The sequence below is a fragment of the Zophobas morio genome, unplaced genomic scaffold (assembly GCF_036711695.1).
Source record: "Zophobas morio isolate AGI-343-1 ecotype UQ-CSIRO unplaced genomic scaffold, CSIRO_AGI_Zmor_V1 ptg000010l, whole genome shotgun sequence".
Lineage (NCBI taxonomy): Eukaryota > Metazoa > Arthropoda > Insecta > Coleoptera > Tenebrionidae > Zophobas > Zophobas morio.
Window position 1 is genome coordinate 1,429,712 of NW_026972115.1, and position 18,047 is coordinate 1,447,758.

The window sequence follows — 18,047 nt, forward strand, 5'->3', positions numbered from 1 at the left end:
CGCAAATAACATAGACTTGCTTGCAAAAACAAAACAAATCATTTTTATAATTTTTTTGTAGAGAACACATTTCTAAAAGTAAATGTAAATTTTCGTCAACTTTAAAAATGCTACGTCTAGAACAAAAATAGTCACAGGTAAATTGTCAATATCAGGAAAGACATTCGCTGTCTTACTGTTGTGATGAATAGGTATTTACACTGGTATAAAAAACCTACTTCGAACAACACAACTCCCCTCATTCCTACCACATGTTTGTCTACAAACATGCGACATGTGTAAACCTAGTACCCATCAATCAACCCCGACCAACCCTCTAAATTTATCCGCATCATCAATTACACTCTATTCCGTTTCCAATTATCCTTGCATTATTTTTGCAACAAGAAACACCCATTTAATTAAAAACACCACATTATTAGTCCATCGAACGAGCACCCCGTCCAATTAACTTTATACTGTTTTTCTACCACACCACCTCAAGCAAAAATAAATTTCCACTACACTTTTTTTCCGAAATAAACACACATTCGATTTTACGGCAAATTCCTTGCAAACACGCGTTCTAACCCACATCATACTTCATGCTATAAAGTCATATTACGCTTTACGTCCTGTTTTCATCACCACACCCCAAGCCACTGTTTAAATCTCCAATCATCTCGCTTATTTAGCTCATGAAAATGTTCCGGTGTATTAAAACCGGGCTGATAAAAGCGGCGCTGCCTAATTCGCAAGATTTATGTTCGCGAAAGAGGGAAAATCCGTCCTAATTAGGCCCCAGTAATTATCATTTTTCTTCGGCGGTTGCTGAACGAGCGGCGATTTGACTCAGGAATCGATGCTTGAGGAATGCCGGAGATGGACGACAGCGTCGGAGTGTGCGGATATCCATTACTGAGACTCTTACTGTTACTTTATGGGTCACGGAATACCGTTAAATGCGTTTACGGCGAGCCTTGAGCTTAGTTTGGAATGGACATTGTTTAGGGTAGTTTTGGGGATGATTTAGGTGAAGTGCCATTGCGGGAGCGAAGAAGAGACGGAAAAGGGTACTTTCGAGGGCCATTTTTCTCAACTTTGCTAATTTACTACATAATGAAGTTAAAAAATTCGAAACTGAACACGGATTCATAAACTACTATAAAAATTAACAAGTAGCTTCACTCAGGAATTAGAAATAATTTTAATAATCCAGCAATTAACAATGTCGAAGTTCTTGGATTAACTCTTAACAAGAAGATTTACAGTGATGTGTAACTCTGCTTTTATGGCTTGAACCACTTTATTCCCAGTAAAACACAAAGCTTGAACAAAGTAAATGCATCACGCTGTAAACGGCAATGCAGTTTAGACACTTAATCTACCCCGACGTCCTCAGCTTATAAAACTGTTTAGCAATTCCAAAGAAATCTCTCAAACTTAACTCATCAAACTATAAAAGCAACCATTTTATTTCTCCTCAATACGAATATATTTTCGACTCGCGCCCACTCACCATCAAAAAGTATCTCCTAAGCTGCTTTTGTGTGTACTTCCACGCTTGTACGGGGGCGTTTCGAAAAACCCGAAGACGATTTTACACCCGAATATTAAATAAATGACGATTTATATTAGGTTTCGATCCTTTCGCGAACCTCCCTCGTATCTCGCATCCACTTCCAGCTTCTTCGACACTCACCACATCCGCTTCCCCTCCCACGCATCCCATCTCCCACATACTCCAACAATAGCAAAAAATCCCTCAAAAGCGCTTTTCTATAAGCATTCCACTTCTTGAACGCGGATATTGCTTCTACTTAGTCGTAAATTGTTTCTCTTTCCCCTCGCCAGGCAAAAACAAGATTTATTGCGACGAAGGAGGGGGTTTTTATTGTTTTCGAAAATGCTGGCGGTGGTTAGGACCAGGAACAAGCTGTTTCTGACGGGGCTTCAAAGACAATGTATGCGGGGTCTTGGAACGGAACGTCAGTTTCCTGACACGAGATGTGTTTCACTCGATGCAGCGCTCGTTCCGCTAAGATGGAACTAATTTCGCTGCACCAATGGGGTTGCGGGCCTGTGCAGCCAAAGGTTGAATCGAATCAAGGAAATTGGAGCAGGATAAGAAGGGCCGGTGGAGTCGGAGAGGAGCTTGAGCACGAAATGAGAGTCGGGGCCAGGGAGCTGGAAAGAAGCACAAATTTGGTTATGTTTTGGAATCTAATAAACAAAAGGATAAAGAGTTTCGTGAAATATTTGGGCAAGTTTTATTGCTAAACCTATTTAGATGTTTGACATTGTACTTTTGTAGGTGATTAATAGGGTTAGAACGGATATTGGAGTTCAGGATATTTGGATGGCACTAGATGAAACTATAAATTCTAATGGGCAATACGTTGCAGATATTATAGTAGGAAAATTGTCTGTAGAGGCAGCTGCTACACCACATTTACTGGCATCGAAAATATTAGAAAAATGCAATAATGTAAAAGTGGCACGTTTTATCAATGAGCCGTTAGGCAATTCTATTAATTATAAACAAAAACCGTGTTTCTCTCAGATTCGGTCCAATTTTTTCGGATTATTTCGGGAATTATTTTAGATGCTTTTGGATTGTTCCAGATTCTTTGGAACTTTCAATATTCTGTCAAATTATTCAGTTCTATTCAGATCATTTCAGATCTCTGCAGTCTAGTCAAATTTTTCTAGATTCTTCGAGATTATTTGAGATTTTCTCAGATTCCCTCAGATTCCTTTAAATTCTTTCAAATTCTTTCCAAATCTCTCAAACTGCTCTCGAAACTGCTAATTTTTCTTAGATTCTCTCAGATTTCCCTAGTTTCCTCTAGATTCGCTGAGATTGCCCTTCAGATTCTTAACAATTCTTTCAAATTCTCTCAGATTCCTTCAAATTTTTTCCAACTTTCTCAGATTCCCTCAAATTCTCTCCGACTGTTCCAAATTTTTCCAGATTTGTCTAGATTCTTCTAGATTTTTTAAGTGCTTCAAAATTCCTCTATATTTTTCTATATTTTTCTGATTCCCTGATGTTCTCTCAGATTTTTTCCGATTCCCTCCGATTCCTTTTGATTCTTTTTCCCAATCTTTGTCTCATCTTCCCTCAGCTTCTCTCAGATTCTTCCAGAATCTATGTTCATCTAAATTCTCTGAAATCCTCCCAGACTTTTTCGATTCTTTCCGATCCCTTCTGATTCTTTCTGATTTTTTACGATTCTTATTTTATGTTACTTCAGATTTTCTTAGATTCGTATAGATTCCCTCAGACTCCTTCAGATGTTTTTAGACTCTTTCATTTTCTTTACGATTCATCTTTCGAATTACTTCTGATTCTCTCATTCAAAAGCTTTGGAAGTTTTTCAGATTCTTATTATTCTAGATGTTTTCGATTTGTTTCTGATTCTTTCGATTTTTTTTTTAGATTTTTTCAAATTCAGGGTCAGGAATCCCCAAGATTTTTTCAGTTTTTTCAGTTGTCTTCAAATCGTTTCAGATACCTTCAGATTGCTTCAGATTCTGCACAATTTTTTTAGATTATCACAAACTCTTCCGGATTTTTCAGGTTCTGTGGGATTCTCTCAGATTCTGTCAGATTACCTCAAATTTTCTCAGAATTTTTCACTTTTCGTTTCAAATTCTTCAAGATCGTTTCAAATTTTGCCAGATCGCTTCAGATTCTTACAGATTGTTCCAAATTTTTGCAGACTTGTCTAGATTCTTCTAGATTATTTAAAATTCTTCAAAATTTTTCTAGATTTTTCAACATTCGTCTAGATTTTCAAAGATTTCCTAAAATTCTCTCAAATTTCTTCCGATTTCTTACGATTCCTTTTGATTCTTTCTGATTTTTATCAATTCAGTATTTTATGTTTCGTTAGCTTCTCCCAAATTCTTCCAGAATCTAGATTCGCCTAGATTTCCTGTAATCCTCTCAGATTTCTTTCGATTCATTCCTTCCTTTCTGATTCTTTCCAATTCTTTGCTACACGTTCCTTCAATTTTTTTCAGATTCTTCCAGGTTAATCTAGATTCGTCTAGATTCGCCCGGATTTTCTGAAATTGTCTCAGATTTCTTCCGATCCCTTCCAATTCTTTCTGATTTTTTACAATCCTTTTTTTATGTTTTTTCAGATTTTCTTAAATTCGTTCAGATTCGTTCAGATTGCTTCAGATAGTTTCAAATTCGTTCATTTCCTTTACGATTCTTCTTTCGGATTATTCTAGATGCTTCTGGATACTTCCGGTCTGTTTCTGATTCTTTCACCGTCATGAAACCTCAAGATTTTTTCAGATTTTTCAGTTGTATTCTAATCGTTTCAGATTCTTTCAGATCCTTTCAGATGCCTGCAGACTTTTCCGAATTCTTGCAGATTCTTGGAGATTCCTTTAAATTTTTGAGTATTCGAGATAATTTGAGATTATCTCAGATTCCCTCAGATTCCTTTAGATCCCTTCAGATTCTTCCCAAATCTCTCAGATTCTTTCCAAATCTCCCAATTTCTATTAGATTCTCTCAGATCCCCTCAGTTTCCTGTAGATTCGGTCAGATTCCTTAAGATTTTTTCCAACTTTCTCAGATTCCCTCAAATTCTCTCAGAATTTGTCACCCTTCAAACCGTTTCAAATTCTTCAAGTTTTTTTCAAATTTTTACAGATCGCTTCAGATTTCTGCATTCTGTTCCAAATTTTCCCAGAATTGTCTAGATTCATCAAGATTTTTTTTTAAATATTCAAAATTCCTCTAAATTTTTCTGCTTTCTTCTAGATTTTTTCAGTTTCCCCTTTCTGATTTCTTCAATCCTTTGTTTCACTTTCCCTCAGATTCATCTAGATTCCCTGAAATCCTCTCAGATTTCTTACGATTCCTTCCTTCCTATCTGATTCCTTTTGAGTCTTTCCGATTCTTTGCTACACGTTACCTCAGATCTTATCAGATTCTTCCAAGTTAATCTAGATTCGTCTAGATTTGGCTAGATTTCTTGAAATTTTCCTACGTTTCTTCGGATTCATGTTTTTCAATTTCTTGCTGATTATTCCAGATGCTTCTGGATGCTTTTCGTTTATTTCTGATTCTTTTGATTGTTTTTAGAATTCTTTCAATTTCAGATTCTTTCAGATCCCTGCAGACTCTTCCAAATTCTTCTAGATTCTGCCAGATTTCTTTAGATTTTTGTAGATTCTCCGAGATTATTTCAGATTCGCTCAGGTTCCTTCATATTGCTTCAGATTTTTTATAATTTTTCCACATTATCACAAATTCCTACAGATTCGCTCAGATTCTGCTCGATTCTCTCAGATTCTTTCATATTCTCTCACATTCATTCAGATATTTTCCAACTTTCTCAAATTCTCTGAAATTCTTCCAGATTTTTTCGGTTCTGTCCGATCACTTTTGATTTTTTCTGATTTTTCCGATTCTTTGTTTCTCATCTTCTCTCAGATTTTTTCACAATCTAGATTCGTCTCGATTCCCCGAAATTCCCTCAGATTTCCCTCGAGTCCTTCCGTTCCTTTCTTGTGATTTTTTCCGATTTTTGTTACATGTTCCTTTAGATCTCCTCAGATTTTCTTAGATTCGCTCAGATTCCCTCAGCATCCTTCATTTTCTTCACGATTCTTCTTTCGAATACTTTCTTATTCTTTCGAAGTTTTTCGGATTTTTTCGAATTATTCCAGATGCTTCTGGATGCTTTCAGTTTGTTTCCGATTCTTTCGATTGTTTTTAGATTCTTTCAAATTCACCGTCAGGAATCCTCAAGTTTTTTCAATTTTTTCAGTTGTATTCAGATCGTTTCAGATTCTTTCAGAGCCTTTCAGATCCTTACAGACTTCCAAATTATTCTAGATTCTTTCAGACTCTTTTAGATTTTTGTAGATCCTTCGAAATTATTTGAGATTCTCTCAGGTTCCCACAGATTCCTTCACATTCTTTCCAAATCTCTGAGATTTTTTTCGATTCTTCTAATTCAATTCAATTTCCTGAAGATTTGCTCAGATTCCTTCAGGTTGCTTCAGATTCTTTACAGATTTTTCAGATTATCACCAATTTTTTGGATTCTCTCAGATTCTGCTGGATTCTCTCTTATTCCTTCAGATTTTCCCAACCTTCGCGGATTCCCTGAAAATTTTTCACCTTTCAAATCGTTTCAAATTCTTTTCCAGATTGCTTCAGATGACTGCAGCCTGCTCTAAATTTTTCCAGATTTGTCTAGATTTTTCTAGATTTTTTTAAATTCTTCAAAATTTCTTTAGATTTTTTTTACATTCTTCTAGATTTTTCGAGATTCCCTGAAAGTCTCCCAGATTTCTTCCGATTCATTCCGATCCCTTTTGATTCCCTCAGCTTCTCTCAGATTCTTCTAGAATCTAGATTCATCTAGATTCCATGAAATTCTCTCAAATTCTATTTTTTTCTAATTCTTTTTTATTCTTTCCGATTCTTTGCTAGAAGTTGCTTCAGGTTTTTTCGGATTCTTCCAGGTTAATCTAGATTCGTCTAGGTCCGCCTAGATTTCCTAAAATTCTATTAGTTTACTTCCGATTCCTCCTTTTTTTAGATTTTCTCAGATTCTTTCATACTCCTTCAGATTCCTTCCCATGGTTTCAGCCTCTTTCATTTTCCTCACGATTCTTCTTTCGGATTCTTTCGGATTATTCCAGATGCTCCTAGATTCTTTCTAATCCACCGTCAAGATTTTTTCAGTTTTTTCAATTGTATTCAGATAATTTCAGATTGTTTCAGATCCTTTCACATCCCTCCAGACTTTTCCAAATTCTTCTATATTCTACCAGATTCTTTTAGATTTTTGTAGATTCTGCGAGATTATTTGAGGTTCTCTCAGAGTCCCTCAGATTCCTTTGGATTCTTTCAGATTCCTTCCGAATCTCCTAATTTCTCTTAGATTCTCTCAAATTCCCTCAGTTTCCTATAGATTCGCTCAAATTCCTTCAGATTGCTTCTGATTCTTTACAAATTTTTCATATTATGACAAATTATTTCGGATTCTCTCAGATTCTGCTGGACTCTCTCAGATTTCTTGAGTTTTTCCCAACCTTCTTAGATTCCATCAAATTCTCTCAAAATTTTTCACCTTTCAAATCGTTTCAAATTCTTCAAGATCCTTTCAAATTTTTCCAGATAGCTTCAGATTCCTGTAGACTGTTCCAAACTTTTCCAGAAATGTCTACATTCTTCTAGATTTTTTTTAAATTCTTCAAAATTTCTCTAAATTTTTAGTTTTATCCAGATTCCCTGAAATTCTGTCAAATTTCTTTGGATTCCTTCCGATCCCTTTTGATTCTTTCTGAATTTTTCCGATTCTTTGCTTCTTGTTCCCTCAGCTTCTCTCACATTCTTCCAGAATCTTGATTACTCTAGATTCCTGAAATCCTCTGAAATTTCTTTCGATTCTTTCCGTTCTTTGCCACACGTTTCTTCAGATTTTTCCGGATTCTTCCAGGTTAATCTAGATTCGTCTAGGTTCGCCTAGATTCCCTGAAATTTGCTCAGTTTGCTACCGATTCCTTTCAGTTTCTTACGAAGTTTTCCGGATTGAGTCGAATTATTTTGGATGCTTCTGGATACTTTCGGTTTGTCTGTCATCAATCCTCAAGATTTTTTCAGTTGTATTCAAATCGTTTCAGATTCTTCCAGATCCTTGCAGATCCCTGCAGACCCCGGATTTCTTTAGATTTTTGTAGAATCTCCATGAAATTGTCTCAGATTCCTTCAGATCTCTCATTTTCTCTCAGATTTTTTTTGTTTTCTCTATAAAAATGTCCTAACAGACAAAAAGAAAAGCTCCTCTGATTATGTAAAATAATAAAATAAATGTAGCTCTCAAAGAAAACCAGAGAAAGTTCAATAAAACTTTTAGACAAATTTTGTAGATAAATTATTATCAAGTTCATAATGTTGGGAAAGGTGAAACCGTTAAACCGATGGTAAATTAATAGCAGGGATTATTACGTTATCTAGAAATACAACCGTAAGGCGATTAATTTAACCTAAGGCGATAAAACCATCTCAAATTGAGCGAAAAATAACAATAACACTATTTTTGAACTTGAACTTGAACGCGGATTTGTTCTGAATGATCTTGACTTAAGTATTTTCGACGCAGCGATTCAGCAAAGGTCACCGACTCTTACAAAATTTCTCCAATGATGCAATATAACACCAAAACTAAACAATGACTGGCATTTATGGAAACAAGTGTTTTAAAAATTTTCCAGGACCAAACACCAAAGCGCTGCGTCATTCTCGACTGATAATACAACTAATAAAATGCAGTCTTGAATCTGATAATTTCAGCGTAGTCGATATAAATGTCGTCACATATTAGCTCATTGCAGTAAACAGTGTGGTACGCATTTAACAACAACGCTGACATGGTAAAAGCGAAAAAATTCGTCCTGGAAAAACCATTCAACGGTTTTCCTAAAGCCAGCGACTTGAAACTGGTAGAAGAGGAATTACGACCCATCAAAAATGGAGGTAAATGATAATACATGAAAATTGTTGAGTGTTTCTATTGAACGATTTCTGCCAGAATTTTTGACAGAGGCGGTTTTTTTGAGTGTGGACCCGTACATGAGGTCCTTAGCACACGATGTAGCTATCGGACAGACATTCATAGGCTCTCAAGTGGCAAAGTAAGTACTAGGAAAAATAAAACCGTAAAAACATTTTTGGTTTTAATTATTATAGAATAATAGAAAGTAAGAATCCCAAGTACCCGGTGGGCAAATACGTGGTGGGTGAATTTGGGTGGAGGACTCACACCATTGCGGACGAAACACCACCACTACCTAAAGGGTACCCCATCCCATGGATCATTCCAGATCTGGAGGGGCTGCCGCTTTCCTTGTCCTTAGTAATTTTGGGCATGCCTGGGTAAGTACTCCCATTGCAACGTTACCATGGTTTTTATATAACCTGGCTTTAGCAACACGGCCTACTTCGGCTTCCTGGAAATCTGCAAACCCCAACCCGGGGAAACCGTGGTGGTGACAGGCGCCGCAGGCGCCGTTGGCAGCATTGTGGGCCAAATCGCGAAAATTAAGGGATGCAGAGTCATAGGGGTGGCCGGCTCGGACGACAAGGGCAAATGGTTAACCCAAGAACTAAAATTCGACCACTACGTCAACTACAAGGACAAAGATTTTGAAAAGAAGTTAGCAGAAGCCGCTCCTGATGGCATCGACTGCTACTTCGACAACGTGGGTGGAGACCTTGCCAATAAAATCATGAGACAGATGAACCTGTTTGGAAGGGTGTCTGTGTGTGGGGTTAGTTCAGCCTACAACAACAAAGACGGAGCCAAAGGTGACTTAGTTTCCACTGAGGGGGTGGTTTTAATTTTGAGTATTTCAGCTGATGTGGTTCAGTTCGCTGTGCTTTTCAAGCAACTGAAAGTGGAGGGATTTATTTTTACGCGATGGCTGGATAGGTGGTTTGAGGGTGTTTTGCAAAATAAACAGTGGATTAAGGAGGGAAAATTGGTTTATAGGGAAAGTGTGAGACAAGGGTTTGAAAACATGTTCGACGTGTTTGTGGAAGTGCTAAAAGGAGACAATGTCGGAAAAGCTATTGTTAAAGTTTGACGATTTTTTTTATTGTACTTACATGAATCTTTCGTTTTGAAAAAATTATTAAATTTATCTTCGTGTTTACACCGCAATCGCGTCAAACACCCCATATTAAGAAATCCCTTTCATCCAAACAAACAACCCTGTTAAACTTTCCGACCACACACGTCTCACACCAAATCCAGAACGTTCTAACGAGCTGCGAAGTAAAAAATATCGAGAACGTTACGTTTCGACGTTTCGAGGTTTAGAGCAGTCACGTGAGGTTGCAGCTGGATGCAAATTCTCTCTGATTCCTTCAAACGTTTTCCAACTTTCTCAAATTCCCACAAATTCTCTCAGAATTTTCACTTTTCAAATCATTTCAAATGCTTCAAGATCCTTTCAAGTTTTTCCAGATCGCTTCAGATTTCTGCAGACCGTTCCAAACTTTTTCAGAATTTTCTACATTCTTGTAGATTTTTCCAGATTAACTGAAATTCACTCAGATTTCTTTCAATTCCTTCCGATCCCTTCTGAGTTTCTTAGATCCTTTCAGGTTCCCTCAAGTTCAGACCCTTTCATTTTCTTCACGATTCCCCTTGCGAATTCTTCCTGATTCTTTCGAAGTTTTTCGGATTCTTTCGGATTATTCCAGAAGCTTCTGGATGCTTTCGGTTGGTACTGATTCTTGAGATTGTTTTTAGATTCTTTCAAATACACTGTCAGAAATCCTCAAGATTTTTTCAGTTTTTTCAGTTGTGTTCAGATCGTTTCAAATTCTTTCAGGTCCCTGCAGATTCTTTCAAATGCTTCTGGATTGTTCCAGATTCCTTTAGATTTTTGTAGATTCTTCAAGATTGTTTGAGATTCTCTCAAATGCCCTCAGACTCCTTTATATTCCATCAGATGCTTTCCAAATCCCAAATTCTTCCCGAATCTTCTAATTTCTCTTCGATTCTCTCAGGTTCCCTCCTGTGAATTCACAGAGATTTCTTCATATTGCTTCACATTCTTTACAAATTTTTCAGATTCTCACAAATTCTTTCGGATTCTCTCAGATTCCTCCAGATATTTTCCAATTTTCTCAGATTTCCTCAAATTCTATCTTCTTTCTGATTCTCTGATATTCTCTCAGACTTCTTCCGATTCCCTCCGATTCCTTTTGGTTCTTTTCACATTTTTGAATCTATATTCGTCTAAATTCGATGAAATCCGCCCAGATTTTTTTCGATTCTTTCCGATCCCTTCTGATTCTTTCTGATTTTTTATAATTCTTTTTGCATGTTTCTTCAGATTTTCTTAGATTCGTCTGGATTCTCCCAGAATTACTTCTGATTCTCTCATTTTAATTCTTTGGAAGTTTTTCGGATTCTGATGGATTATTCTAGGTTCTTTCGTGTTGTTTCTGATTCCTTCAATTTTTCGTTGTTTTAGATTCTTTCAAATTCACCGTCAGATTTTTTCAGTTTTTCAGTTGTATTCAGATCGTTTCAGATACTTTCAGATCCTTTCAAATACTTGCAGACTCTTCCAAATTCTTCTAGCTTTTTCCAGATTCCTTTAGATTTTTGTAGATTCTTCGAGATTGTTTGAGATTTTCTCCGATTCCCTCAGATTCTTTCCAAATCTCTCATCTTCTTTCCGAATCTGCTAATTTCTCTTAGATTCCCTCAGTTTCCTGTAGATTCGCTCAGATCCCTTCAGATTCTTCGCAATTTTTTTAGATTATCAGAAACTCTTCCGGATTCTTACAGATTCTGCTGGATTCTCTGAGATTCTGTCAGCTTTTTTCCAACTCTCAGATTACCTCAAATTTTCTCACTTTTCAAACCGTTTGAAATTCTCAAGATCATTTCAAAGTTTTCCAGATGGCTTCAGATTCCTCCAGACTGTTCCAAATTTTTGCAGACTTGCCTAGATTCTTCTAGATTATTTTAAATTCTTCAAAATTCCCCTAGGTTTTTCAACATTCTTCTAGATTTTCAAAGATTTACTAAAATTCTAGCAGATTTCTTCCGATTCCTTTTGATTCTTCAAAATTTTTTCAGTTTTTTCACTTGTATTCAAATCGTTTCAGATTCCTTCAGATCCCTGAAAACTCTTCCAGATTCTACCAGACTCCTTTAAATTCTTGTAGATTCTTATAAATTATTTGAAATTCTCTCAGATTCCCTCAGATTCCTTCAAATTCCTTCAGATTCTTTCAAAATCCGTCAGATTCTCTCCGAATCTCCCGATTTCTCTTAGATTCTTTCAGATTCCCCAAGTTTCCTATAAATTCGCCAAGATTCCTCCAGATTGCTTCAGATTCTTTACAAATTTTTCAGGCTATCACAAATTCTTTTGGATTCTCTCAGTCTGCTGGATCCTCTCAGATTTCCACTGATTTTTTCTAACTTTCTCATAATCGCTCAAATCCTCTCAGAGCTGTTCATCTTTTAAATCGTTTCAAATTCTTCAAGATCCTTTCAAATTTTTCCAGATTCTGAAATTCTCTCACATTGCTTCCGATTCCTTCCGATCCCTTTCGATTCTTTCTGCTTTTTTTTCGATTCTTTGTTTCATGTTCCCTCAGCTTCCCTCAGATTCTTATAGAGTCTAGAGTCATCTAGATTCCCTTCTTTACGGTCCTTCTTTCGAATTTTTTCTGATTCTTTCGGATTATTCCAGATGCTTCTGATTCTTTCGGTTTGCTTCTGATTCTTTCGATTGATTTTAGATTCTCTAAACTTCAATTCCACAAGATTTTTCCAGTCTTTTCAGTTGTATTCAGATCGTTTCAGATTCCTTCAGATCCTTTCAAATTCCTGTAGACTATCCTAAATTCTTCTAGATTCTTCCAGATTCCTTTAGATTTTTGCAGATTCTTCGAAATTATTTGAGATTCTCTTAAAATGTCTCAGATTCCTTTAGATTCCTTCAGATTCTTTCCAAATCTCTCATCTTCTTTCTGAATCTCCTAATTTCTCCTAGATTCTCTCAGATTCCTTCAGTTTCCTGTAGATTCGCTCAGATTCCTTCAGATTGCTTCAGATTTTTCCCAAATTTCTCAGATTCCCTCAAATTCCCTCAAAATTGTTCACCTTTCAAATCGTTTCAAACTCTACAAGATTCTCTCAAATTTTCCCAGATCGCTTCAGATTCCTGAGGACTGTTCCAAATTTCTCTAATTCTAATTTTCTATTTTTTTTTTTTAATTTTTCAAAATACCTCTAGATTTTTCTTCATTCTTCTAGCATTATCCCGGTTTTCATCCGATTGCTTCTGATCCTTTTTGATTCTTTCTGATTTTTCCAATTCTTTATTTCTCAGGTTCTCTCAGATGCTTTCACAATCTATATTTGTCTAGATTCCTTGAAATCCTCTCAGATTTCTTTCGATTTCTTCCTTCCTTTCCGATTCTTTTTTTCTTTCCGATTCTTTGCTACACGTTTCTTTAAATTTTTTCAGATTCTTCCAGATTAATCTAGATTCGTCTAGATTTGTCTAGATTTCCTGAAATTCTCTCAGTTTTCTTCCGATTCCTTCCGATTCTTTCGAAGTTTTTCGGATTCTTTCTGATTTTCTTAGATTCTAACACATTCCATGAAATTGTCTCCGATCCCTTCAGATTTTTTCCGAGTCTCCCAATTTCTCTGAGATTTCAGTTTCCTCTGACATTTTTATTCTAAAATCTGAATTTTCTATAAGCATAAGCACATTTTTCTTGCAATGGTCACATTTAATATTTCCTGTTGGAAGGGTTTAGATGTGTGGGGTTAGTTCAGCCTACAACAACAAAGACGGAGCCAAAGGTGACTTAGTTTCCACTGAGGGGGTGGTTTTAATTTTGAGTATTTCAGCTGATGTGGTTCAGTTCGCTGTGCTTTTCAAGCAACTGAAAGTGGAGGGATTTATTTTTACGCGATGGCTGATTTTTACGATTCTCTTTCATGTTTTTCAGATTCTTTCGGTTTATTCCAGATGCTTCTGGATGCTTTCCGCTTATTTTTGATTCTTTCGATTGTTTTTAGAATTTTGCCAAATTCATCGTCGGGAATCCTCAAGATTTTTTCAGATTTTTCAGTTGTCTTCAGATCCTTCGAGATTCTTTCAGATCCCTGCAGACTCTCCCAAATTCTTCTAAATTCTTCCAGATTCCTTTAGATTTTTGTAGATTCTTCTAGATTATTTGAGAATCGCTCAGATTCCTTCATATTGCTTCAGATTTTTTACATTACTTCAGATTATCGCAAATTCTGTTCGATTCTCTCAGATTCTTTCAGATTCTCTCACATTCCTTCAGATATTTTCCAACCTTCTCAGATTCTCTGAAATTTTCTCAGATTTTTTTAGATTCAGTCCGATCCCTTTTCATTCTTTGTTTCTCATCTTTTCTCAGATTCTTTCACAATTCGTCTAGATTCCCTGAAATCCCCTCACATTTCTCTCGACTCCTTCCGTTCCTTTCTGATCCTTTTGATTCTTTCCGATTCTTTGCTACATCTTCCCCCAGATCTCCTCAGATCCTTCCAAGTTAATCTAGATTAGTCTAGATTCACCCGGATTTCTTCATTTTCTTTACGATTCTTTTTTCGAATTCTTTCTTATTCTTTCGAAGGTTTTGAGATTCCTTCGGATTATTCCAGATGCTTCTGGATGCTTTCGGTTTGTTTCTAATTCTTTCGATTGTTTTTAGAATCTTTCAAATTCACCGTCAGGAATCCTCAAGATTTTCTCAGTTTTTTCAGTTGTATTCAGATCGTTTCAGATTCTTTCAGATCCCTGCAGACTCTTCGGAATTCTTCTAGATTCTTCCAAATTCCTTTAGATTCTTTCCAAATCTTTCAGATTCTTTTCGAATCTCTTAGATTTTTTCAACTTCACCGTCAGGAATCCTCAAAATTTTTTCAGTTTTTTCACTTGTATTCAAATCGTTTCAGATTCCTTCAGATCCCTGAAAACTCTTCCAGATTCTACCAGACTCCTTTAAATTCTTGTAGATTCTTATAAATTATTTGAAATTCTCTCAGATTCCCTCAGATTCCTTCAAATTCCTTCAGATTCTTTCAAAATCCGTCAGATTCCCTCCGAATCTCCCGATTTCTCTTAGATTCTTTCAGATTCCCCAAGTTTCCTATAAATTCGCCAAGATTCCTCCAGATTGCTTCAGATTCTTTACAAATTTTTCAGGCTATCACAAATTCTTTTGGATTCTCTCAGTCTGCTGGATCCTCTCAGATTTCCACTGATTTTTTCTAACTTTCTCATAATCGCTCAAATCCTCTCAGAGCTGTTCATCTTTTAAATCGTTTCAAATTCTTCAAGATCCTTTCAAATTTTTCCAGATTCTGAAATTCTCTCACATTGCTTCCGATTCCTTCCGATCCCTTTCGATTCTTTCTGCTTTTTTTTCGATTCTTTGTTTCATGTTCCCTCAGCTTCCCTCAGATTCTTATAGAGTCTAGAGTCATCTAGATTCCCTTCTTTACGATCCTTCTTTGGAATTTTTTCTGATTCTTTCGGATTATTCCAGATGCTTCTGATTCTTTCGGTTTGCTTCTGATTCTTTCGATTGATTTTAGATTCTCTAAACTTCAATTCCACAAGATTTTTCCAGTCTTTTCAGTTGTATTCAGATCGTTCCAGATTCCTTCAGATCCTTTCAAATTCCTGTAGACTATCCTAAATTCTTCTAGATTCTTCCATATTCCTTTAGATTTTTGTAGATTCTTCGAAATTATTTGAGATTCTCTTAAAATGTCTCAGATTCTTTCCAAATCTCTCATCTTCTTTCTGAATCTCCTAATTTCTCCTAGATTCTCTCAGATTCCTTCAGTTTCCTGTAGATTCGCTCAGATTCCTTCAGATTGTTTCAGATTTTTCCCAAATTTCTCAGATTCCCTCAAATTCCCTCAAAATTGTTCACCTTTCAAATCGTTTCAAACTCTACAAGATTCTCTCAAATTTTCCCAGATCGCTTCAGATTCCTGAGGACTGTTCCAAATTTCTCTAATTCTAATTTTCTATTTTTATTTTTTTTAATTTTTCAAAGTACCTCTAGATTTTTCTTCATTCTTCTAGCATTATCCCGGGTTTCATCCGATTGCTTCTGATCCTTTTTGATTCTTTCTGATTTTTCCAATTCTTTATTTCTCAGGTTCTCTCAGATGCTTTCACAATCTATATTTGTCTAGATTCCTTGAAATCCTCTCAGATTTCTTTCGATTTCTTCCTTCCTTTCCGATTCTTTTTTTCTTTCCGATTCTTTGCTACACGTTTCTTTAAATTTTTTCAGATTCTTCCAGATTAATCAAGATTCGTCTAGATTTGTCTAGATTTCCTGAAATTCTCTCAGTTTTCTTCCGATTCCTTCCGATTCTTTCGAAGTTTTTCGGATTCTTTCTGATTTTCTTAGATTCTAACACATTGCATGAAATTGTCTCCGATCCCTTCAGATTTTTTCCGAGTCTCCCAATTTCTCTCAGATTTCAGTTTCCTCTGACATTTTTATTCTAAAATCTGAATTTTCTATAAGCATAAGCACATTTTTCTTGCAATGGTCACATTTAATATTTCCTGTTGGAAGGGTTTAGATGTGTGGGGTTAGTTCAGCCTACAACAACAAAGACGGAGCCAAAGGTGACTTAGTTTCCACTGAGGGGGTGGTTTTAATTTTGAGTATTTCAGCTGATGTGGTTCAGTTCGCTGTGCTTTTCAAGCAACTGAAAGTGGAGGGATTTATTTTTACGCGATGGCTGGATAGGTGGTTTGAGGGTATTTTGCAAAATAAACAGTGGATTAAGGAGGGAAAATTGGTTTATAGGGAGAGTGTGAGACAAGGGTTTGAAAACATGTTCAACGTGTTTGTGGAAGTGCTAAAAGGAGACAATGTCGGAAAAGCTATTGTTAAAGTTTGACGATTTTTTTATTGTACTTACACGAATCTTTCGTTTTGAAAAAATTATTAAATTTATCTTCGTGTTTACACCGCAATCGCGTCAAACACCCCATATTAAGAAATCCCTTTCATCCGAACAAACAACCCTGTTAAACTTTCCGACCACACACGTCTCACACCAAATCCAGAACGTTCTAACGAGCTGCGAAGTAAAAAATGTCGAGAACGTTACGTTTCGACGTTTATGGCCGGAACGTGGTGTGGTCCTGCGGAATCCGAGCAGTCACGTGAGGCTGCAGCTGGATGCAGACGATTCGTGCAGGAAAATCGGCTTAAAACCGACTTCTTCCATTAGGAAATTACCTATTTCATACCGATCCTCGACTTCGCCCCTTTTATGAATAAACAAATTAAAGGGCGCTGAATGAACTCATCAGGGAATTGATTTTCAAACGGGCTTCCTTCAGGGAGCCGGGCTCTGCGAATCATCGGATATAATTGATGAGACAGCCATGAATAAAACTCAATACTGATCTGAACTTTTTCAATTTGAAAAGAAGCAAATTAGGCCTGCGAGGGAGTCGAGTAAAGGGTGGTGTAAAAGAGTATTTTAAAATCGGGCGCTTTCACTCACTGAATCTGATTTCGTGCTCGAAAGCGAGTTCCGCAACAAGAATTTTTTATCTGAATGGAGCATCACGTTGTGATGCATTAACGGATAGCTCGCTCCGCGAGCTCATCTCGTCTGTCATTTTCAAACAAATAATTACCGCGTGACCTTTTCGAGTATTATTCGCTTCTTCGTTCCTAATGAATACACTTACAAAATACCCTCTTAACGAAACCGTCGTTGTTACCAGCAAATAACATCTCCTTTATTTACCTCCTCACATCTTAAACACCCTCTCAGCCTTTCAGGCGTACTCATGATTTACGATTCCGAAAGCGTAACAATACTTGTTTAATCAACGATCCGTTATAAACGCAAATCGTCGAATTGAAAACAATCGCGACCTCCTCGGAGACTTGCAAACAAGAGACAATAACGCACCCTAACCCCAGCCAATCGATCGCGACGGAGACGTGCCAAAATTTACCAGGAAGCTAGGAGTGACACGGAATGTGCGTGCTGGCTCCGAACGGCGAAATGATCTAGATACACCGGGTGGCCAAAAAAAATTAAAAATATCAAACGATTAAATCTACGTTAAGAGGCGAGATTTGTGCGTAAGGTTAAGTTTTACAACCTCGTTGGTAGAGGTAAGCATTACGTTTGAAATGATTACCAACAAGTTTCTTTTAATTTAGGAGTTGTTTTTAAAATGCGTCTGAAGTACAAATTTTAAATCACTTTACAAATAATATAGAAGGTTCATTGTTATTATTATCATTATTATTATTGAAAGTCTGATTAAATAATAATAGGTTTAAACTCCAGGACTGTTTGTGTGTTTTTAGACAATTTTGTAAAAATTCAATTTTTCAACAATCTTTTGAAATTTTTGATTTTCTTTGGAGCACTTTCAAATATTTCCTGAAGACATTTTTTATTGTTATTTCCACTATGAAAAGTTATTTTCGACATTTCTTGGAA

General features: G+C 36.4%; 2 protein-coding genes across 2 annotated transcripts in view; one reads left to right on the forward strand and one right to left on the reverse strand.

The window, feature by feature from the left end:
* The window catches only part of LOC135125975 (lachesin-like), a 261,363-nt gene that overhangs the window by 116,900 nt on the left and 126,416 nt on the right, over positions 1 to 18,047 (reverse strand). The window lies entirely within an intron of this gene.
* LOC135125972 (prostaglandin reductase 1-like) lies at positions 8,337 to 9,663 on the forward strand. Its single transcript, XM_064051758.1, has 5 exons — positions 8,337 to 8,497; positions 8,553 to 8,655; positions 8,711 to 8,896; positions 8,949 to 9,328; positions 9,377 to 9,663. Exons 1-5 carry the CDS (start codon positions 8,392 to 8,394, stop codon positions 9,604 to 9,606), a joined length of 1,005 nt encoding a protein of 334 aa, XP_063907828.1. The 5' UTR covers positions 8,337 to 8,391; the 3' UTR covers positions 9,607 to 9,663.

Coding starts and splice junctions, on each gene's coding strand:
- LOC135125972 (XM_064051758.1), top strand. CDS start 8,392: ATGGTAAAAGCGAAAAAATTCGTCCTGGAAAAACCATTCAACGGTTTT. Junction 8,897..8,948: donor GTAATTTTGGGCATGCCTGG/GTAAGTACTCCC, acceptor ACCTGGCTTTAG/CAACACGGCCTACTTCGGCT. Junction 9,329..9,376: donor CAACAAAGACGGAGCCAAAG/GTGACTTAGTTT, acceptor TGAGTATTTCAG/CTGATGTGGTTCAGTTCGCT.